The sequence below is a fragment of the Schistocerca nitens genome, chromosome 2 (assembly GCF_023898315.1).
Source record: "Schistocerca nitens isolate TAMUIC-IGC-003100 chromosome 2, iqSchNite1.1, whole genome shotgun sequence".
NCBI lineage: Eukaryota > Metazoa > Arthropoda > Insecta > Orthoptera > Acrididae > Schistocerca > Schistocerca nitens.
Window position 1 is genome coordinate 766,528,538 of NC_064615.1, and position 20,338 is coordinate 766,548,875.

At 37.6% G+C, this 20,338-nt stretch overlaps 1 protein-coding gene across 1 annotated transcript in view; it reads left to right on the plus strand.

Annotated features, from left to right (window-relative positions):
• Positions 1–20,338, plus strand: part of LOC126237003 (regulating synaptic membrane exocytosis protein 2) — a 1,236,422-nt gene that overhangs the window by 522,887 nt on the left and 693,197 nt on the right. Inside the window, exons 9-10 of the mRNA XM_049946727.1 lie at positions 12,884–13,026; positions 17,225–17,355. Coding sequence (XP_049802684.1) covers positions 12,884–13,026; positions 17,225–17,355 — 274 coding nt within the window. The remainder of the gene's footprint in view (positions 1–12,883; positions 13,027–17,224; positions 17,356–20,338) is intronic.

Consider the following 20,338-nt stretch of genomic DNA (forward strand, 5'->3'; position numbering starts at 1 on the left):
GTATATTTCAGTCATATAACTACTCCAACTACTATTATAATACACTGAAAGACAAATGAAACAATGCACCATGAATAAATTATCCAACTGGGACATGAATGGGTAGATGTGATGTACATTTACAGACAAACAAATGATTGAAATTTCAGAAAAATAGGATGTTTTGTTCAAGAGAAATAGCTTCACAAACTAACCAAGTCAGTAACATGTTGGTCCACCTCTGGACCAGTTATTCAACTTGTCATTTATTGATTGAGTAGTTGGATGTCCTCTTGATGGATATCATGTCAAATTCTGTCCAACTGGAGCATTATATTGTCAAAATCCCAAGTTGGTTGGGGGCCCCTGCCCATAATGCTCCAAATGTTCTCAACTGCTGAGAGATCTGGCAACCTTGCTGGCCAAGGTAGCGTTTGGCAAGCAGCAAGACGAGCTGTAGAAACTCTCACCATGTGCAGGTGGGCATTACCTTGCTGAAACGTAAGCCCAGTATGGCTTACCATGAAGGGCAACAAAATGGAGCATAGAATATCGTCGATGTAATGCTGTGCTGTATGGATAGCACGTATGACAACCAAAGGGGTCCTGGGTCTCAGGCCATATGGCAGGCAACAGATTGATATCCCACTGTTGTCTGGAACATCTCCAGCCACAACTTCGTTGGTCACTGGGGCTCAGTTTGAACCAGGATTCATTACTGAAGACAATAATACTTCAGTCAATGAGATTCCAGGCCAAAAATGTGTCTGGAGATGCCCATGACAGCCATGGGATACCAACCTGTCTGTTGCCCGCCATTTTGCCCAACAAACAGGTGTGATGGTTTGTGGTACCATTTGTTTTCATAGCAGGACCGCTTTGGTTGTCATCCAAAGCACCCTTACAACACAGCAATATGTCAGTGATATTCTGTGCCCCATTTGTTGCCTTCAAGGCAAGCCATCCTGGGTGTACATTTCAGCAAGATAATGCCCACGCACACACAGTGAGAGTTTCTGCTGCTTGTCTTTGAGCTTGCCAAAACCTACATTGAGCAGCAATATTGCTGGATCTCTTTCCAATTTAGAATGTTTAGAGCATTATGGGGGCAGAGCCCAACAACCAGCTTGATGATCTAACATGCCAGTTGTACAGAATTTGGCACAATAGAACTCAGGAGAACATCCGACAACTGTACCAGTCAATACCAAGCCGAGTAACTGCATGCATAATGGCCAGCGGTGGACCAATGGGCTATTCGCTTGCTCAATTTGTGAAGCTGCTTCTCTTGAATAAATAATCCAATTTTTGTGAAATTATAATAGTTTGTTTGTCTGTACATATATGTCACATCTACTGATTTCCATTACATTTTAATAAGTTCTTTATGATGTGTCTTCCGTTTTTTCCTTTTTTTCTCCTCTTAGAGTGTATAGAGTGTATGTAGGGTCTAAAGCTCAAGTGCTAACTACTCCTGAGTACTTGATGACCAACACTTCTTTTTAAATTTTTCTTGGAAGTCATCACTAGAAGTGATGTCTTCAGAGCATGTGACTCTCCATCTTGCACTAACCTGTTCCAAATAAATGAGGACAGAATCAGTCTCCTTTGAATCATCCCAACATTTGGACAGTGATTTAAATAATAACTTTAAGAAATATGTAGACTGTGCCATATCATACGGACGATCAGACAAACTTTTTTCTTCAAAAAATTGCCTCTTAAATTCAGATGCATACTATACTCAAAATTAATATAAAAATTTCCAGTGTTTGATTGAAAACTCCTGCCAGTCTTAAAAATGGCCATATATTTGATGCTGTGGAAAACCCATATATATCTGGTAACACTTGATTCAACTGGGAGCAGAAGTTTACTGACGCGACGAACATGAGTTGCGAGGATTCACAAACTTGCTAACACTGTTCCTCTCCCATCCTGCCTTCAAACACAGAACACATTCTCGATGACAGTGAAGACCATCCTATATGTGAAGAGGACAATGATGATAAGGAGGAAGAAGAAGAAGAAGAAAAAGAAAGTTCAGATGATGATTTTCAGGGATTTTAAAGGTCATTCGGTTTTATAAACTAAGAATTCTTTTTAGTGTGGCTTTGCAGTCTCACATTAAGAATGGTAAAAATGTTATTTAAAAAAAATTGATTAAAAATTAAGTTGTGCCTTATAGCCCCTAGCACCTTATGCTCCATAAAATACGTTACATTCTCCTCTGGTATGATTTTGGAAATTATTGCTAAAAATTTGCCCAATTTCCCAAACAGTAGGCAGTGGAATACCACTGTTGGATGGGTGGGAAGGTAGTGGATAGGACATTTCTCATTTCAGTGCATGATGAGATGTAGTCATAATCTTGGCAGAGATTGTGATTCTGTTTCTTCAGTCATAGGTGGTTCTGAGTCACAATGGGGATGCTCCTTTGCAGCCGGACAGTGGGAATGTGGGGCATGATAGGTGACTGGAGAGACAAGGCAAGGAAGATCTGTTTCTGTACAAGGGTTGGAGGGCAATTTTGGTCTGCAGAGGTTTCAGTGAGGGACTGCTCTTCACTATAGATGTGATGGCCACAGATGGCTATGTTGCAGGGAAGGGTCTTCTTGGTGTGAAATGCTTGTGGCCACTCCTTCCCACCTGTGCCTTCTCGTTAACCCTACCACCAAGATAGCTTCTCCCATCAGGAGCAGTTCGTCTGAGTCCAGCCTCAGTGGCCAGAGACAGTGATTACGTGTGTGTGTGTTGTTTTTACGTCACTGTTTGTGGGTTTTCTACCTTAGATGAAGGCCTGTTGGCTGAAATTTCACACGTTTGGCAGTTTTTTATTATGCCTGTCTGTGACACAGTATCTCCTCTATGTGGTGAGTAGCAATCTGTCATTTTCATAATACTGTTGTAATTCCATTTTGGATTTTCAATTGTTTACTTCTGTAATTTCCTGTACAGTGAAAGCTTTAACCTGTTTTAAGCTCTTATTTATATCTCTAAACTGTTCAGCAACATCATTTCTTGCTATGGCACTCTGTTTAATCACCTCAGAATGTGACTCCTCTGCTAAAGTAGACTTTGTACCTTTTTTGGGAGTGGCTGGTGTGTTAATCTAATTTCTGATTAGCTGCTTTTAATTCAGTTTTTAATTTTAATTTTAAGTTAGTATTTGTACTGCCTATCTTATTATTTAATTCAAACAAACAAAAGTCCACATCGGAATATCAACAACATTATGAAAAGGATAGATTGTTACTCATTGTCAGGAAGAGATATTCAGATGCAGACAGACATGACAAAAAAGACTGTACATGACAGCTTACGGCAAAGGCTTCTTCAGAAGAAAACACATTCACACAAGCAAGAATGCCTCACACACATAACCACCATCTCCAGAATGCCCATCATGGCTGTCTGCGACTCACTGTATCACTTTTACAGTGAACAGCAATCTGTCATTTTCGTAAAAGTTTGTAAATATTTGGAGATAGTGGCTTCTTCTTCTCGCAGAAGGGTTGCAGGGAAATGGAGAGGGCTGAAGGAAAAGAATTGATGAGGTTTAGGAATAGGGGTAGAGTTCGGGAAAGTCTTCCAGAACCTGAGGTCAGAAGCGACTTTACAGATGGGATGAGAAGGAAAGATTGAGTGTTGGGGACTACATGGGGCAAGATTTGAAAACCTGTAAGCTTAAAGTTGGAAGATAGAGATTACAGCCATAATATCATGCACAAGTTAATGAGAGCAGAAAGCTAAGTGCATTCATTGTATGTGATAGAGATGGTTGGGGGTGGTGAAAAATAGACGGGTCAGAAAATGGAAGATATAGTAAATAAAAGGAAGTGCAGAAAGCAGTAGTTAATGTGAAGAAATGCTAAGACCAAGAAATTTACATAAATGAAGGCCAAGTAGATGGTGAACATCAACAACAAGTTTTAATGCCAGTTCCCATCTGCTGAATTCTGAGAAATTGGTATCTGGGGAGGGGGAATCCAGATGGCGAGTGTGGTGACACAGGCACTAAGATCATGACTGTCATGTTGTAGTGCATGCTCTGCAGCAAGATATTATGTGTTGCCAGTATACACCCTCTGCCTATTCCCATTCATCCTAACTGGTAACTTGCTGATAGTCATGCCAATATAAAAGGCCAAATAGTGTTTACATGTCAACTGATATGTGATTTGTCATTCCACACATTTCTGTGCCTTTTTTATTATATGTTTTGCCAGTTACAGGGCTGGTATAGGTGGCCACAATAGAGTGAATAGGGCAAGTCTTACAGCAGGAACAGTCTCAGCGGTAATGTTCATAGGTTAGGGAGATGGGAGCAGAAGGAGGATATGGTCTAACAAGGATACTGAGGAGATTTGGAGGACAGCAAAAAGCTATTCTGGTCGTGACAAGGAAATTGTCAGACAGAATGGACCTTATTTCAGGGCATGATTTTATGAAGTCATGGTGTTGTCAAAGTAGCTGTGTAGTACACAGTGTTGTCAAAGTAGCTGTGTAATACATTCAAGACCAGGATAATGCTGAGTAACAAGTGGTACGCCACTAAGTCACATTTTAGAGGGATCGGCAGTACTAGGATTGGATGTGATGGTCTGGAAAATCTGCTCTTGGACTAGGCTGGTGAGATAATTACATCCATTGTAGGCTCAAGTGAGAATCGTGATGTATCACTGTCAAGAGTCTGCATCTGAACAAATACATTTGCCTTGAATGGCAAGGCTGTATGGAAGGGAACATTTGACTTGGAAAGGATGAAAACTATCAAAATGTAAGTAATGTTGTTTGTTAGTAGGTTTAATGTGAACAGAATTGTGCAGCTGACCTTCAGTGAGGACGAGATCAATGTCAAGGAAAGTGGCATGGGATTTGGAATAGGACCATGCAAATGTAATTGGGAGAATGTATTTAGAGAGTCCAAGAATTTTAACAGGTTAGCCTCTCAATGAGTCCATATTTCAAAGATGTCATTGATGCACCTAACCAAACCAGGGGTTGAAGGCTTGTGGATCCCAGGAAAGCCCCCTCCAAGTGACCCATGAAAAGGCTGTCATAGGAAGGAGCCATCCTGGTTCCCATTGCTGTGCCCCTGACCTGTTTGTATGTTGGCCCCTCAAAGGAAAAGTCGTTGTTGGTAAGTATAAAGTTGATTAAGGTGAGCAGGAGAGATGTCATAGGTTTGGAGTCAGATGGGCACTGACTGAGGAAATGTTCAGCAGCAAATAGACCAAGTATGTGAGGGATTTTGGTGCAGAGGGAGGCATTAGTGATTACAAGCAAAGTGTGTGGTAGGAGTGGGATGGGCACAGATTTCAGATGATCTAGAAAATGGTTGGTGTCTTTCATACAGGAGGGAAGACTTTTTACTATGGTTGCAGGTATTGATCAACTATGGTAGATATACATTAGGTGGGTGCTTTGAAGCTAGCAACTATGGGACTGCCAGGGCAATTGGGTTTGTGGATCTTAGGAAGAAGGTAAAAGGTTGGGGTGTGTGACTTGGGTGGGTAAGAAGTTCTGTGGATTGAGGTGTTAGTCCTTTTGAGTGTCCTGAGGTTTTAAGGAGAGACTGCAGTTCATTTTGTATCACAGGGACAGGATCCTGATTGCAGATGCTGAAGTAGGGGTGTTAGACAGCTCGTGTATACCTACGCCTAGATACTCCCGTCGGTCAGGTACCACAGTGGTTGATCCCTTGTCCACTAGGAGGATAATGATGGAGTCTTTAGCTTTTAGGAAATGAAGAGTCTGGAGTTACACAGAGGACAGGTTAGGGTCATATTTCAGGGACATGATGAAAGGTTGTAAAACAGTGCTGGATGTGAGAAATTCTGGGAAGTCTTGTAAGGGATGCTCTTGAGGTAGTGATGGTGGATCAAGTTGGGGTTCAATCTCAGGTTTGCTGTTGGAATGGTTTTGGCATCGGGTTGCAAAGTGATATTTACTGTTGATATTAAGTGTGAAGGAACGTAGATCCTTCACCAAAGCGGCATTATTAAATGCAGGTTCAGGGCTGAAAGTAAAACCCCTGAATAATACAGATAATTCAGAAGGGGAGAGTGCCTTAGATGAGAGGTTGAACACACTGTACTGTTCTGACTGGTTTTTGTGATCATGAGCTGTCATTGGTCTGGGAGGCAATACTGAAGGCTGGGGAATGTTAAGGAGGGGGGGATCAATAGTGTGGCTGTTTCAGGAGCTACAGAAGGACAGGAAGGGAAACACCATTGGTGAGATAGTTTAGGGGATGGTGGAATATCTTTTTGAGATGAGGGCTGGCATGTTGCAGTTTGAAGTTGGCTTGGCAGATGACACCATCCAAGGAAATAGGCGGGGATGATAAGTTCAGGATTTTGTAGGGAGATAGAAGTTTGGTAGAGTGGATATTGGCAGATGGGGCATATAGGTCACAATGTCCTGCTGCATCATGCTCTTAAACATCACAGTTGTAATCTCAGTGCCAGTTTCACCACATGTGCCACATGGGTTTTTTTCCCCAGACACCAGTTTCTCAGAATTTATGTTAATTTCTTCAGTCTCAGCATTTTTCCACAGTAACTATTGCTTTCTTCACTCTCTTTTAGTTTTTTATACCTTTCATTTTCTGATCTGTCTTATTTTTAACCACCCCCTCCTACATTTGTCACACACATTTAACTTAGCTTTCCACTCTTATTTAATTGTGTGTGAAGTTTTGGCAGTAATCTCTGTCTTTCACCTTTAACCTCACAGGTTTTCAAATCCCCACTGGTCCCCAACAATCAATCTTTCAATAATTTTTTCATAATGTGGGGCCACAGTCATAATATATTTCTTTAAAGTCAGTAATGCCATTAGACTGTTGTTTATCTTCAGTGTTACATTTACGCTTACACAATATTGATTTTGGCTTCAAAATTCCATTATCAAGTGTTTTAAGTGTTATAAATTGCCTAAGATGGCATACTGACATATTAAAATACACTATTAGACACATTGCCTAATCATATATTTTAAAATGACAATATGCTGTCTTAGGCAATTTATAAATGTAAAACACTTGATAATGGCACTTTGAAGCTGAAATCATGATTGTGTAAGTGTAAATGTAACACTGTAAATAAACAACAGTCTTATGGTGGTACTGACTTTAAAGAAATCAATCTTTCCTTCATCCCATCCATGAAGTCTCCCCTGACCTGGATTGTGGGAGACTTTTCTGAACTCTACCCCTTTTGCTACATCTCACCAGTCCTTTTTCTTTACCCCTCTTCCTTCCTCTCCAACCTTTCTGTTGCTTGCAGACCTTAATACCTTTATATGCATGTTCTCATGCTGCTGCTTGGTGAGCAGTCTTTTTACTCACCCACTTATATTATGATTTTTTTAATTGATTGTTTTTGGTGAGATATCATTTTTATAATAATGTTATATCTAAAAACAAAGATGATGTAACTTACCAAACGAAAGCATTGGTATGTTGATAGACACACAAACACACACACAAAATTCAAGCTTTCACAACCCAAGGTTGCTTCATCAGGAAAGAGGGATGGAGAGGGAAAGACGAAAGGATGTGGGTTTTAAGGGAGAGGGTAAGGAGTCATTCTAATCCCGGGAGCGGAAAGACTTACCTTATGTGTCTGCTTGTGTGTGTATATGTGCGGATGGATATGTGTGTATGTGCGAATGTATACCTGTCCTTTTTTCCCCCTAAAGTAAGTCTTTCCGCTCCCGGGATTGGAATGACTCCTTACCCTCTCCCTTAAAACCCACATCCTTTCGTCTTTCCCTCTCCTTCCCTCTTTCCTGATGAAGCAACCTTGGGTTGTGAAAGCTTGAATTTTGTGTGTTTGTTTGTGTTTGTTTGTGTGTCTATCAACATACCAATGCTTTCGTTTGGTAAGTTACAGAATCTTTGTTTTTAGTTTTTTTTCCCCACGTGGAATGTTTCCCTCTATTATATTCATATCACTTATAATAGTGTTATTATTATTTAATTCAGCAATCTTCTACACATCTGTATCCCCTTGTAACTTCAAGTCTGCTTTTAAATTAGTATTTTTTTTTCTATCAATTGCCCCAACGTAGCATTTATCTCAGAGTTAGCTGTAAACGTTTCCTCCATCTTTTGAGTCCTTACTGATAATATTATTTCACTTGAAATAGTCTTCTCTCTCTCTCTCTCTCTCTCTCTCTCTCTCTCTCTCTCTGTCTTCTTTTTTTTTATTTTATTTTTTTTTTAAAAGGAAGGAAGAGAAAAGCCCCTCACTGTGGAAACAGTCATTTCTTAAGGAAATAATATTCTATAGATAAACTGCACCTTAAGCACTCCAAAACACAAACAAAAAATTGGCTTCAACAAAACTCATTGGAGTTGGTTATGTGTCTCATAGTATTGTGACAATGATAGAAAACCAGGTTACTGCACTCAGTGAATTGTGCTGCCATTAGTAAGCATAAGTAATCATCATTAATTATTCTATTTTCAGGTTATTATTATTATTATTATTTGCCAGTTTAATACAGTTCCAGCAGTATTTCTTACGGGTTCTTTCATTAGGATGCCAGAATGTGATGTACCCTAAGTCAGTGTGTAGCTTTTGTAGAGGTTTGGTATTTTTCTTGAACGGTAATTGCTTCGTGTGACTTAAGCTCATATTTATGCTTGACAATGGATAAAGCTCAGATTTTGCCTTCAGCTTTGACTATAAATTCTGGAAATCAGGAATTCAGCATAATATCCCGACTGCAAAAAGAAAGGCACCACTTCTTCAACTAATGTGATGTCTGTTCTTGCTCTCAAATACAGTGCTCTTCATACTGACATTTCTTTAGAACGAAATTAACAATAATCACTCAGTATCAAAGTAAATGTCAAATTGACAGCTTGAGTTACAACATTTGAATGCTAATGTATTTAACAAATAACTGACATTAGCAGCATTGTCATGACACACTCTGGTTCCTGAGCAGGGATGCTGAAGTATGGTATGACTCAGTGCCTAGCAGATACCACAACTCTTGGCAATACTGGAGTTGCTGTCACACTTTGAAGATGTACATCATCCATCCATATCAGCTTACACACATAAACAATAAGAAAACCTCCAAACAGTTTTTGACTCTAGAGAATTTAACTAAAGAATGGTTTCAAGTATTGTGACCATCAATTATCAGGTAGGTAGACATTGGGTGATACCTCTTTTTGCCAGACTGGTATGTTATGCCACGTGCCTAACTAGTAGGTTCTTTTATCTGCAATGTCGGCACGACAGATATTACTACCTTGTTAGCAATGAGTGATTCAGAGCTCTTGTCACAGATATGGTAAATTGTCACATATGCTTTTTAGCTAGTTACTAAACTTAACATCATACACACTTTATACAAATTATTAAAAAGTAGGAAAAAGTAAATCATTGTTAAAACCTGGCAGGAAAATGATGTTTTTTCCACCAACATTCAATTGCAATTTTAGAGAAAGAGTGGAATAGTGAGAAAAGATTTTTAACAACAATATGAAAAACAATCACTTGTAAGTGATTATTTGCATTAAAAATTGTTAGTCACTTAAATAGTTTATTATAACTGATTCTAACATTTTTTTTGTGCAGTAAAGCATACAACAATTTATACATTTCCATTACATTTTAGTAATATGAACAAAATCTTAGCCAAAATTAACAGAGTTTATCGGTATATACTCTCTTTGAAACACCAGCAAGATGAATGATTCCCATATTACAGTAATGTAGGTGGGATATAATTTTTCATGGGACTTAATTTCAGAATATCTTAAAGGAAACAGATGAATAATACTGATAATAGCATATAAAATTGCTGAGGACATGTAACTTTGATATTGAGACTGAGGAGTTACCTTTCGTCATTCAGTGCTGTCATTCCTGTCAACCTTATGTGACTAATTATGTCAAGGTATTACATAACTCTCATGTAATTATTTGGTCTGTTTTCTCCTATTAAAACACCTGAAAAATTCTCATTGTAGCATTTGGTGACTCATTATTGCTCTAATTTCCTATTTCTTACGTAGTAATTCCTATTTTTGAAGGTATTACCACTTCCCTTGCCTGAACCACGCAATCATAACAATGTTTGCAGTACTGAAAGTATTGCACAGATGAAATCATAATCACTTAAATATTTCCACCCATACAACACTACTGGCCAATAAAATTGCTAACCAAGAAGAAATGCAGATGATAAATGGGTATTCATTGGACAAATATATTATACTAGAACTGACATGTGATTACATTTTCACGCAATTTGGGTGCATAGATCCTGAGAAATCAGTACCCAGAACACCCACCTCTGGCCGTAATAACGGCCTTGATACGCCTGGACATTGAGTCAAACAGTGCTTGGATGGCGTGTACAGGTACAGCTGCCCATGCAGCTTCAACATGATACCACAGTTCATCAAGAGCAGTGACTGGCGTATTGTGATGAGCCAGTTGCCCAGCCACCATTGACCAGACATTTTCAATTGGTGAGAGATCTGGAGAATGTGCTGGCCAGGGCAGCAGTCGAACATCTTCTGTATCCAGAAAGGCCCGTACAGGACCTGCAACATGCGGTCGTGCAGTATTCTGCTGAAATGTAGGGATCGAATGAAGGGTAGAGCCATGAGTTGTAACACATCTGAAATGTAACGTCCACTATTCACAGAGCCATCAATACGAACAAGAGGTGACGGAGACGTGTAACCAGTGGCACCCCATACCATCACTCCGGGTGATACGCCAGTATGGCAATGATGAATACATGCTTCCAATGTGCGTTCACAGCGATGTCGCCAAACACGGATGTGACCATCATGATGCTGTAAACAGAACCTGGATTCATAAAAAAAAATGACGTTTTGCCATTCGTGTACCCAGGTTCATCACTGAGTACACCATCGCAGGCGCTCCTGTCTGTGATGCAGCGTCAAGGGTAACCGCCGCCATGATCTCCGAGCTGATAGTCCATGCTGCTGCAAACATCGTTGAACTGTTTGTGCAGATGGTTGTTGTCTTGCAAACGTCCCCATCTGATGACTCAGGGATCGAGACGTGGCTGCACGATCCATTACAGCCATGCCGGTAAGATGTCTGTCATCTCGACTGCTAGTGATACGAGGCCGTTGGGATTCAGCACAGTGTTACGTATTACCCTCCTGAACCCACCGATTCCATATTCTGCTAACAGTCATTGGATCTCGACCAACGCGAGCAGCAATGTCGCGATACAATAAACTGCAATCGCAATAGGCTACAATCCGACGTTTATCAAAGTCGGAAACGTGATGGTATGCGTTTCTCCTCCTTACACAAGGCATCACAACAACATTTCACCAGGCAATGCCAGTCAACTGCTGTTTGTGTGTGAGAACTCGGTTGGAAACTTTCCTCATATGAGCATGTTGTAGGTGTCGCCACCGGCGCCAACCTTGTGTGAATACTCTGAAAAGCTAATCATTTGCATATCACAGCATCTTCTTCCTGTCAGTTAAATTTCGCGTCTGTAGCACGTCATCTTCGTGGTGTAGCAATTTTAATGGCCAGTAGTGTAACTAGTGACCAGTCATGTAGTTTTTGGTAACATTATGGTCTTCATAATTACCTATAATAGGATCTTATGACTTTAGCAGCATATAAAAAGACTGTTGAGATCATATTTCAGTTTGTTATGTGATGCACTCTATATGGAAAGGTAGAGTGAATACATTCTGATCAACTCAGGAAGAAGTCTAATCTATTGCAATGTGCATCCTTATGTGGTGGTGACATTTCTAGATTTTTTTTTTTACTGGAGGACCCTGTAGTTAATATTTTTTGTGTTACATTTTTGATAGATATATATTTTTTTTATACTAGAGAGACCAGTGATTATACACACTAAGCCAATATAGAGTTGAAACTTTGAGTACACTATGCTGCTCATGTTACTTATTTTTAACAAAACTAAAATATTCTTATTTACATAATATTCATTTCAGTACATAACTAAAACACCTATACCAAAGAATTCTGAACTACCTTATTGTTGTTTCACATCTAGCATGTGATATATGTGAATTTACAGCTTGCCCACAATAACTTGACAATTTTATTGGTGCTGCCAGAACTGGAGGAAATTTGCGTTGGTTGAAAGATATTCATTTGTCTTTGGGTGTTAGCAGTGTTAACCTGCTCCTAGTATTATTGTACACAATGTTAAAGGTAATGGGGCCAGCACTGAAGAAACAGCTGATGCTGCCTTCCAGTCATTGCACCTCTCCCCTTGACAGTCCTAATGTGGGGCAATGCTTGCCCCTTGCTGTTCACAACGTCCACCACACTAATGGTCAACTTATATAACCTGTACAGGGATTGCAGTTACACTTACACATTTTACACTATTATAATACAGAAAAATAAATGATGATATATTTTTTTGCCTTTTCTTGATAACCAGAAAAGGTCCAACAATTTGCTAAATTTTTCAGAAACAATGTTTCTCTTTTTTGAAGCCTCGTCCTAACTTCTCAATGTCCAAAGAACTTACTTAATAATAATTGCTGTTATATTTTGTGTCAGTCATTGTTATCACTTATTTTTGTTTTATTGACCTGTCTTCTAAGTGAATACAATTACTTTTGATTTTTATGGACGTAATAAGCAGGGATAGCAATTGATACTGTACATGGAAAGGCGCTGAAAAAGACATGATATTTCTAGCATAAGTATGATGTAGCTTGTTGCAGAACTCAGATGTTAAAAGAAAGGACTATACATTTTGCTTTCAGCCATGGTTAAACATAAAATGCTTTGAAACAGTCATCATTTGATGACTATAGTTTGAAGTTAAAAATATTTTTGTTCACTAGTCTTTAACATACAAAGCAGCTATGAATAATGTGTTCCAGATTTGTATGACAGCCGACGAGACAAGCCTAGTGTTCTTGTGACATCTCCTGGCTCACCTGAGCTACATATGCCCTCTCGATCTTCTCGCCCACCTCGCCTTGGAATGACTACTGTGAATCCAAATGTTGGTGGCAGATTGCAGGTATCATCTCAGAATTAATTCTTACTCTTTGTAATCCTGAAATAATTGAGTAGCAAATTACAATTCATTAGTTTCATTTATAAAACACAGTCTTCCAAAAATGGGAAAAGAATTTCTTTGTTAAAAATGAATGATTGCTTTATAACATATTCCTTTAATTTGCAGCCCACTGATAATCTGTTTTTCAAGTAACCTGTCACTTAGGAATGAACTGAAAATGACATTTGTGATTTCTTTCAAAACTCTCTTGTAGTTTTGATGAACTGAGAATGAATAAATTAGTGTTACACGCCTCTACAACTAACTGATGAGACATCTGTCTGCAATTAAAACTTATTTAATTTTGTGAGCTATGCAATTATTTACTGCACACCTGTTCAGTTCAAATTTTAATTTTGTGAACTATCCATTTGGTTTACTGTTATCCAAGTCAACAATAATTTGTTTGCCATATTTCTGAAAATTTTGTATTCCGTGCTAATGACTATGATTTGTTAATGATAACTTATACATTGTTTCACTTGTTTGAATTCCCAGCAAGTCTCCATCGAGATGATTTCAACTTCTTATTCTTCTTCTTCTTAGTCCAACAATGTCTAGTTTCAAAAAATGAGTTTTGACAAAGGATTCACCAGATTAAAAGCCCTGAATGACTTTTCAGTGTTTGAATGAACTGCCATTATGGATGATTCTGCTACTTAGGCCTAAAATGCATTAATATGTACATTATCTTTGATCAGTGTGGGAGAAGAAGGATAAATAAAACAATTCTGGGTGAACTAGCACATGACACTGGATTATCAAGTCAAGAAGAAGATTGTCAATCAGTGTCTGAATGCCTAGACTGATTTTATAAGAACTGTCACAGTGATACATGGCCAAGACGAAAATCACCAAAATTTTACAAATTCTTGAAACAAAATTTATGCTTGAAGCTTCTGATGATTCTTTGACTATAGCACTGGAGACTCTGGTAGAAATTTATGACTAGTTTGATAAGGAGCAGTTGATACATGAAATAAAAAAGTATTGTAGGTATTTATGTACAACTGATAGGACTGTGTATGTTGCTGCTAGATAAACATCCTAAGAAATTCTGCAATTTATAATCAAATGTGTGCATTGCTTATTAATCCAATACATCTTGACCATTTGTGTCTCACTCAAAACATGTGAGAGAAGTTTCTCTAAACGGAAACTAATAAGAAATTATCTTCACTTTACAATGAGCCAGGAACGATGACTAGACACTTTGTCCATTTTGTCAGTTGAAAGAAAAGTTTCAAATGAAAAATATTTCATTGACATTAATGAGAATTTTAGTAATATGAAGGCTTGAGAAGGTGCTGTAAGTGCTATAATGATATCAGTAATAACCACTACCTCATACTAATGTTACAAAACTAGCTTGTGTTATAACTAGTCAAGCTTTGTTTCCAGACACATGAAATAAAAAGTAAATTTCTTATACTATGCTTTATTATTTCTTTGCATTCTATCTTATGGTTGCTGTGTTAAGTGCTAAATGCTATTCTAAGTTTCTCATCTATATATTTAAGTATGTATATTGCAGTTATTAGAGTGTAGGGTACATACATTATAAATGATTGATTCTTTGCCAGCCATTAAATCCAAAATTTACTCTAAAAATACATCAATTTCTAAGCAGTCGAGAAGCTTCATTTAGTTTCGCTGCCATGGGCCTCTGGCAGGCTTAGTCTACCCCTGAAATATAGAGCTGAATGGAACAAAATTACATTTAGTGATAGCAGCAGACTCTGTTTTGGTATCAGTCATGGTAGTTTGTGAGTCCGGACTCAACCAAGAGAGTGGCAGCTATTGGATATTTTGAGTAGTTATGTACAGGATCAACTTTGGGCATAATGATTGCTCTACATTTCTGCTTTTTATTGAGGGAACACTGAAAAGGGCAGAGCACTTTCAGAATATCATCTAGCCCATTCTGTTACCATGTTCACAATATCAGTTTGACGTGCCCTTCCAGCAAGACCATACTCATACACACATTCCTCACATAAACCAACATACCATCCAAAACATCTGTCAAATATCCCAGTTCACATAGTAGCTGGATTTGTTCTTCTTTTAGTACGTATAAGCTATGGTAACATGGTAAAGTTCTATTACCACTTGCAACAACAACTCACAGTTCCTTAGAACACTGTTTCCTTAGATGACATGAGACACATCTGTCACCATCTTTATGCACAATGACAGGACTTCTTTGTAACTAAGGGATATTATATTAAATACTAAAATTAATGTATGCTCCTGTTGTTGTGACTGTACATGTTATTCATACAGTGTAACATATGAATAATGTTTCATTCATATGAGATCATTGCTTAGGATATTCAGTTTCCATTTGCCAGTAGTGCAAGATCTTTGTCTCATTGATGTAATTGCAAATCAAACTACATCACATTTCAGTATGAAAAGTTAAGCAGTAAACAGGTGCTATGACATAAGACTAATAGACATTATAACTTATTTGACAATGTAGAAAAATGCACACACAGAATAGAAAAAAGTAGAAAAACGCACATGCACATCCATACATGCATGACATACACACACACATAATCACTGTCATTTTACAGCTTCTATGCATGAAGACGACAGTGGCCATGTACGTATGTGTGTGTGTGTGTGTGTGTGTGTGTGTGTGTATGTGTTTTTGTTTTCTGCTTCTGAAGAAGGACTTCATCCAATAGTTTATAATATCTAACAGTTTTCTTTCAGTTTGCTTATGTGCCAGTCAGTGCCTTCTATGTGTAGTTACAAACAATCTATTCATTTTGTATGTTGTTATTCCATCCCAGCTTCTCCATTGTTTGACTACACAAAATTTTATTTTGTTGTAGCTAGAAGCCTAATCTTTCATTACAGTACTGACAGTGAATGGCAGTATGAATAATTGAAGTAGACTGGAGCATATTTGTGGTAGATAAGCCACTCAATGTAGTTTTAAGTAGTCTTCTTTTGCAATATTTGGATGTAAGTTGAGATGTACAGTGAATATACTAGTTATGGACTTCACAAATTCACCATACATTTATTGGAGAGGACAGTCCTTGTAGGCTACCTATTCTATCCTCATAAAGGATGTTGTGTGTTGTATTTTTTGGCCTCTCGATTACATTGACATGTCCTATATCATTGTGAGATGATACTTGGATGAGCAAATATAAATAAATACATTTATCTATTTTCCTATGTATGAGCTAATTATCACACAAATATAATGCATTGTTGAGCCAATATTAAAGACATGAGAAATAATAAACTTGAAGAAAGCTGATTAAGTGTGATCTGGATATTCACTCAGAGATGTTGTACAAGACCAATTACAAAGATTTTGTGAAATAGTTGATTATGAATCTTATTTCATAGCATTTTGTAATATTGCAAATGAGATAGTGGCCAATTTACTCCTTATGGTTGCCAGAATGCCACACTTTTACTATAATCAGTGTGAAGCAATATTTTAACTCAATTTTTATTCTGACTTGTTGCCAAATCTCCAAATATCTGGCAATAATTCATAATTGTAAATGAAATATTCATTCCTATACAATATTCCATAGATCTCATCATGAAAAGGAGAAGTTAGAAATGTGGAAGACGTCACAATACACTTAACCACTGAGATGCACCTATGATGAACTTGTTCAATAGTAAAACTAACTGTCATATATGAGAAGCAGTCTGTCATTTGTCAGAAGCATACACCTTATCCTAGTTCATATGTAAAGAGCCTGAAAATTTTTGCAAAATATGTGCATGAAAAAGTTTCGTATACGTGAAATAGAAAGGATGGCAGCCAAGTAATTACTTGTCTTTTCTACTACATTTGGTGTTTAGTGATCTTTCTCGTTAACTATAATTTATTCCATTCTAGATGATTATGCTTCTACAAATTAATGAGACACCATATAGGAGAAAATTTGCTACTTTTGAAAAAAAACTCTTGCTTTTCTAATTGTGAGTCTCCTGCCATTTGTCTTCTTCACTGTGCTGTACATTTATGTGTGTACACTAATCAATAATGACAGTAACAGTTATTGTGTGATCTAAAAGTTTATGTGCAACAAACTAAAATATTTTTGTATATTGAGAAGAAATTAAGATCTGAATTGCATGATAAGTCTCAGTAGTAAATTGAAAATAATCATAGGTAAAACTGTGGTTCGACTCTGGGGCACTGCAGTTAGTGGTGACAGTTGTCTGTGCAGCTGGCCTTACACCACGGAGTAATGGACAACCAAGAAACCCGTATGCAAAGCTCTTTTTGCTACCTGACAGGAGGTAAGTTAAAATCATTTTCTCCCATTATTGCACTTTGTAAATGGAAAGCAAACTTTAGAATGTTCATTATCAGGCATTACAGATATTTTCTAACAACTTTACACAGTGTTTTTATTTTCTCTTACTGTGATAACTCTGTTAAAATAATTCAGTCAACTTCAAGGAAGACTGATTGATATCTGTCTCTTTGAACTGTGTAAGTCTCATCCGATTCAACTGTGGGTAGTGTGAAACATTATGAAGCACTACATGTCTGGCATCATATATTCGTTAGAATTACACAGATATCTGTTTTGAGCAAAAACAAGTTTTAAACTGCCCAGAAAGTTAATGAAAATTATGATCAATATGTCAATGAATTACAAGACACTCAACAATGTGATTAATAGTGACCCTAATAAATATTTGGAAACAAATGTTACTAGAATACATAAAATTCAAACATTGATAAAAAACGAATTGTCATAGTTAAAATTGAAACCACTCTTTTCCTTTCACACTTGAATTTGCACCCTCTCTCACACCCGGCCAAAAATTAAGCTTTTTCTTAATATTTGGTGATGAAATTGGTGATGAAATGCAGTCACAGTATTAGGGTAATGCCACAGCACAATCAAGATATTGTTGGAGACTGCTGATTTATAAAATTTAAATGACGTTGAAAAAACTGTAGATCTTTACTTTATAGTATGTGCAGGAAGTCTTAACATTATAAAATTGAGGCCATTCATCTCCTTGACACCTAGAATACAATGAGGTATTAGTGTCTACATAAGCTGGCAGTAGCAGTTATCACATTATAATACATCTACTTAACATAAGTTGCATCATAAGCTGTTGACCTTTGAAAGCTCTCTTGGCTGAAGAGTAATCAAAATATAATACTTTCAAGCAGGGTTCATCACAGCTTGCAAAACTGTACAGCATCTGGTGCGACATTTTTTGTTGGCAAGAGTTTCTTCAGTTCACTATAATCATGGTGTTAGGGTGGTGTATCCTTTGTTATTTGTTCATGGCACAAGAGAAATTCACATGTCCAGTGGCAGTTTGCATGTGAAGATTTAGAAAAGAAGGACGAGAGTTTGCAGTATCTATTATGCAGTTGTATAACTGATAGGTACCACATATTTGGAGCAGCGTTGAACCACCATGCAGAAAGAAACTAAAGATTACATTGACAATGAAAGAGCAAAAAATTGCAGTTATTGACAGGTGTTTTGTACAGGATTAATTGTTTTGTACATCGAGAAGCGCTTTATGCTAAATTTGCAGTCAGGGAGCATGTAAAAAAATTAGTGGTATGAATAGCAATTTTTCTGAAGTTGCATGCATTATTATACAGTCTGTAGCAGCAGTTATTTAAGTAGTTGAACAAAGGCCCCTATATTACTGCAAAGTACAATTGAGTAAGACAATGTGCATGCTTGGAATGAGTTTTTGAGTAAAGAACTTTATTGTGCAATTTTTTAAGGTAAAAGGAAATCATCATTGAAAATTAGAATGCCTAGAATAGATTGCAGAGCTCACATTTAAGTGGACTTTACCATATACTTCTTACAATAATACACTGGAAGGTGAGAAACAACTAAATTAACATTTGATGGGGATACATTTAAAAAGAAAATCAAATTGTGAAAGAGACAACTTCTGACAAAAAAATCTGGTCCTCTTTCCTCAGTTCACTGGCACTGAAGAAAGCTTCAATTGAGAGCATCTGTGTGAATATTCAGATGGAACTGGTCGATCTCAAATGTAATTCCTGTTTGAAAGACAAATATTTTTATGTTAAAACTAACCAAGACTCCGATGTTGTTTTCTTCAGTAAGAGTGTCCATGTCTTGATAATAAGGTTGCAAAAGTGATACGATATTTCAATCACCATACATGCATGAAAGCCTTTGTTGGATTACGAGACTAAATAAGTTGTGATTACACGGCAACCTAAGTGACAAAATCTGTGAAGTTGTCTGCATCTGTATGTATGCTAACAATTTGTAGCAGATATAAATTTTTATTGTGTCTTCAGTGCACAAAAAATAATTAAATAATAATGAAAATAAGTTTTGTTTGTGATCTGTGTTACTGAGAAACATGAAATATGAAATCAAGTCACACACAAGTCTTTCAATGTTCCTGCACAGCTACATTGCCAAGCAATGTGCCCTAGTTTCCCCCACTCTCCTCATCTACCCATTCAGACAGTGTGGAGTGAAGAGAGGGAAATGTGCACTGGGGTGACAGAGATCTACACACATGCAAGAGCTCCGCACATGTGCAGAATCATTGGCCATCCTTGGTTTAGAGCCATATTCACTGATAAGTTAAAGTTACAGAATGTGTTATTAGAGGCTAGAGGGAAGTACGCCAAGTCTGGATTGTGGATATCACTAACTGCAATTTATTGCCCCACATTTCCAGCTGCTCTTCCTCCTACTAATGCATGATTCTGTGGCTTGACTGTGATGTTGTATGAGGGATATCCAGAAAATAATGTTACAGGATTTTTTACACAAATACAAACGCCTATTATTCAGTGAAACATACAGGAACAGTAGCATTGATATTATACCATTTTCCACATATCAACTTTTACTTCAATGAATTTTGTCAACCGTGGAATGAGTTTTCTGATAACTACACCATAAATTCTCCTGCTAACTCCTTAAACCACGAGCTCATTACTGAGTTCTAAATTTTATGTTATTGAAAGAGAATGAGTGAGGCACAACTGCACCAATTGTCCCTTGTTCTCTAGGGTACAGAAGTAAACCCTTGTTTCATCCCCCATCACTGTGGAGTCAAGAAAAGTCTTTCCATCACTCACAAAATGATTGTGTTCTGCAGAAAGCTTCTTTGGAGCCCATTGCGAACACACTTCGCTGTATCCTAGTCAATCACTCACGATTTCATAAACAGTGGTTTGAGTAACTTCAGGACACAGGTCATCAGTAGTCACACAGTATTAAGAATGAATATGCTCTTC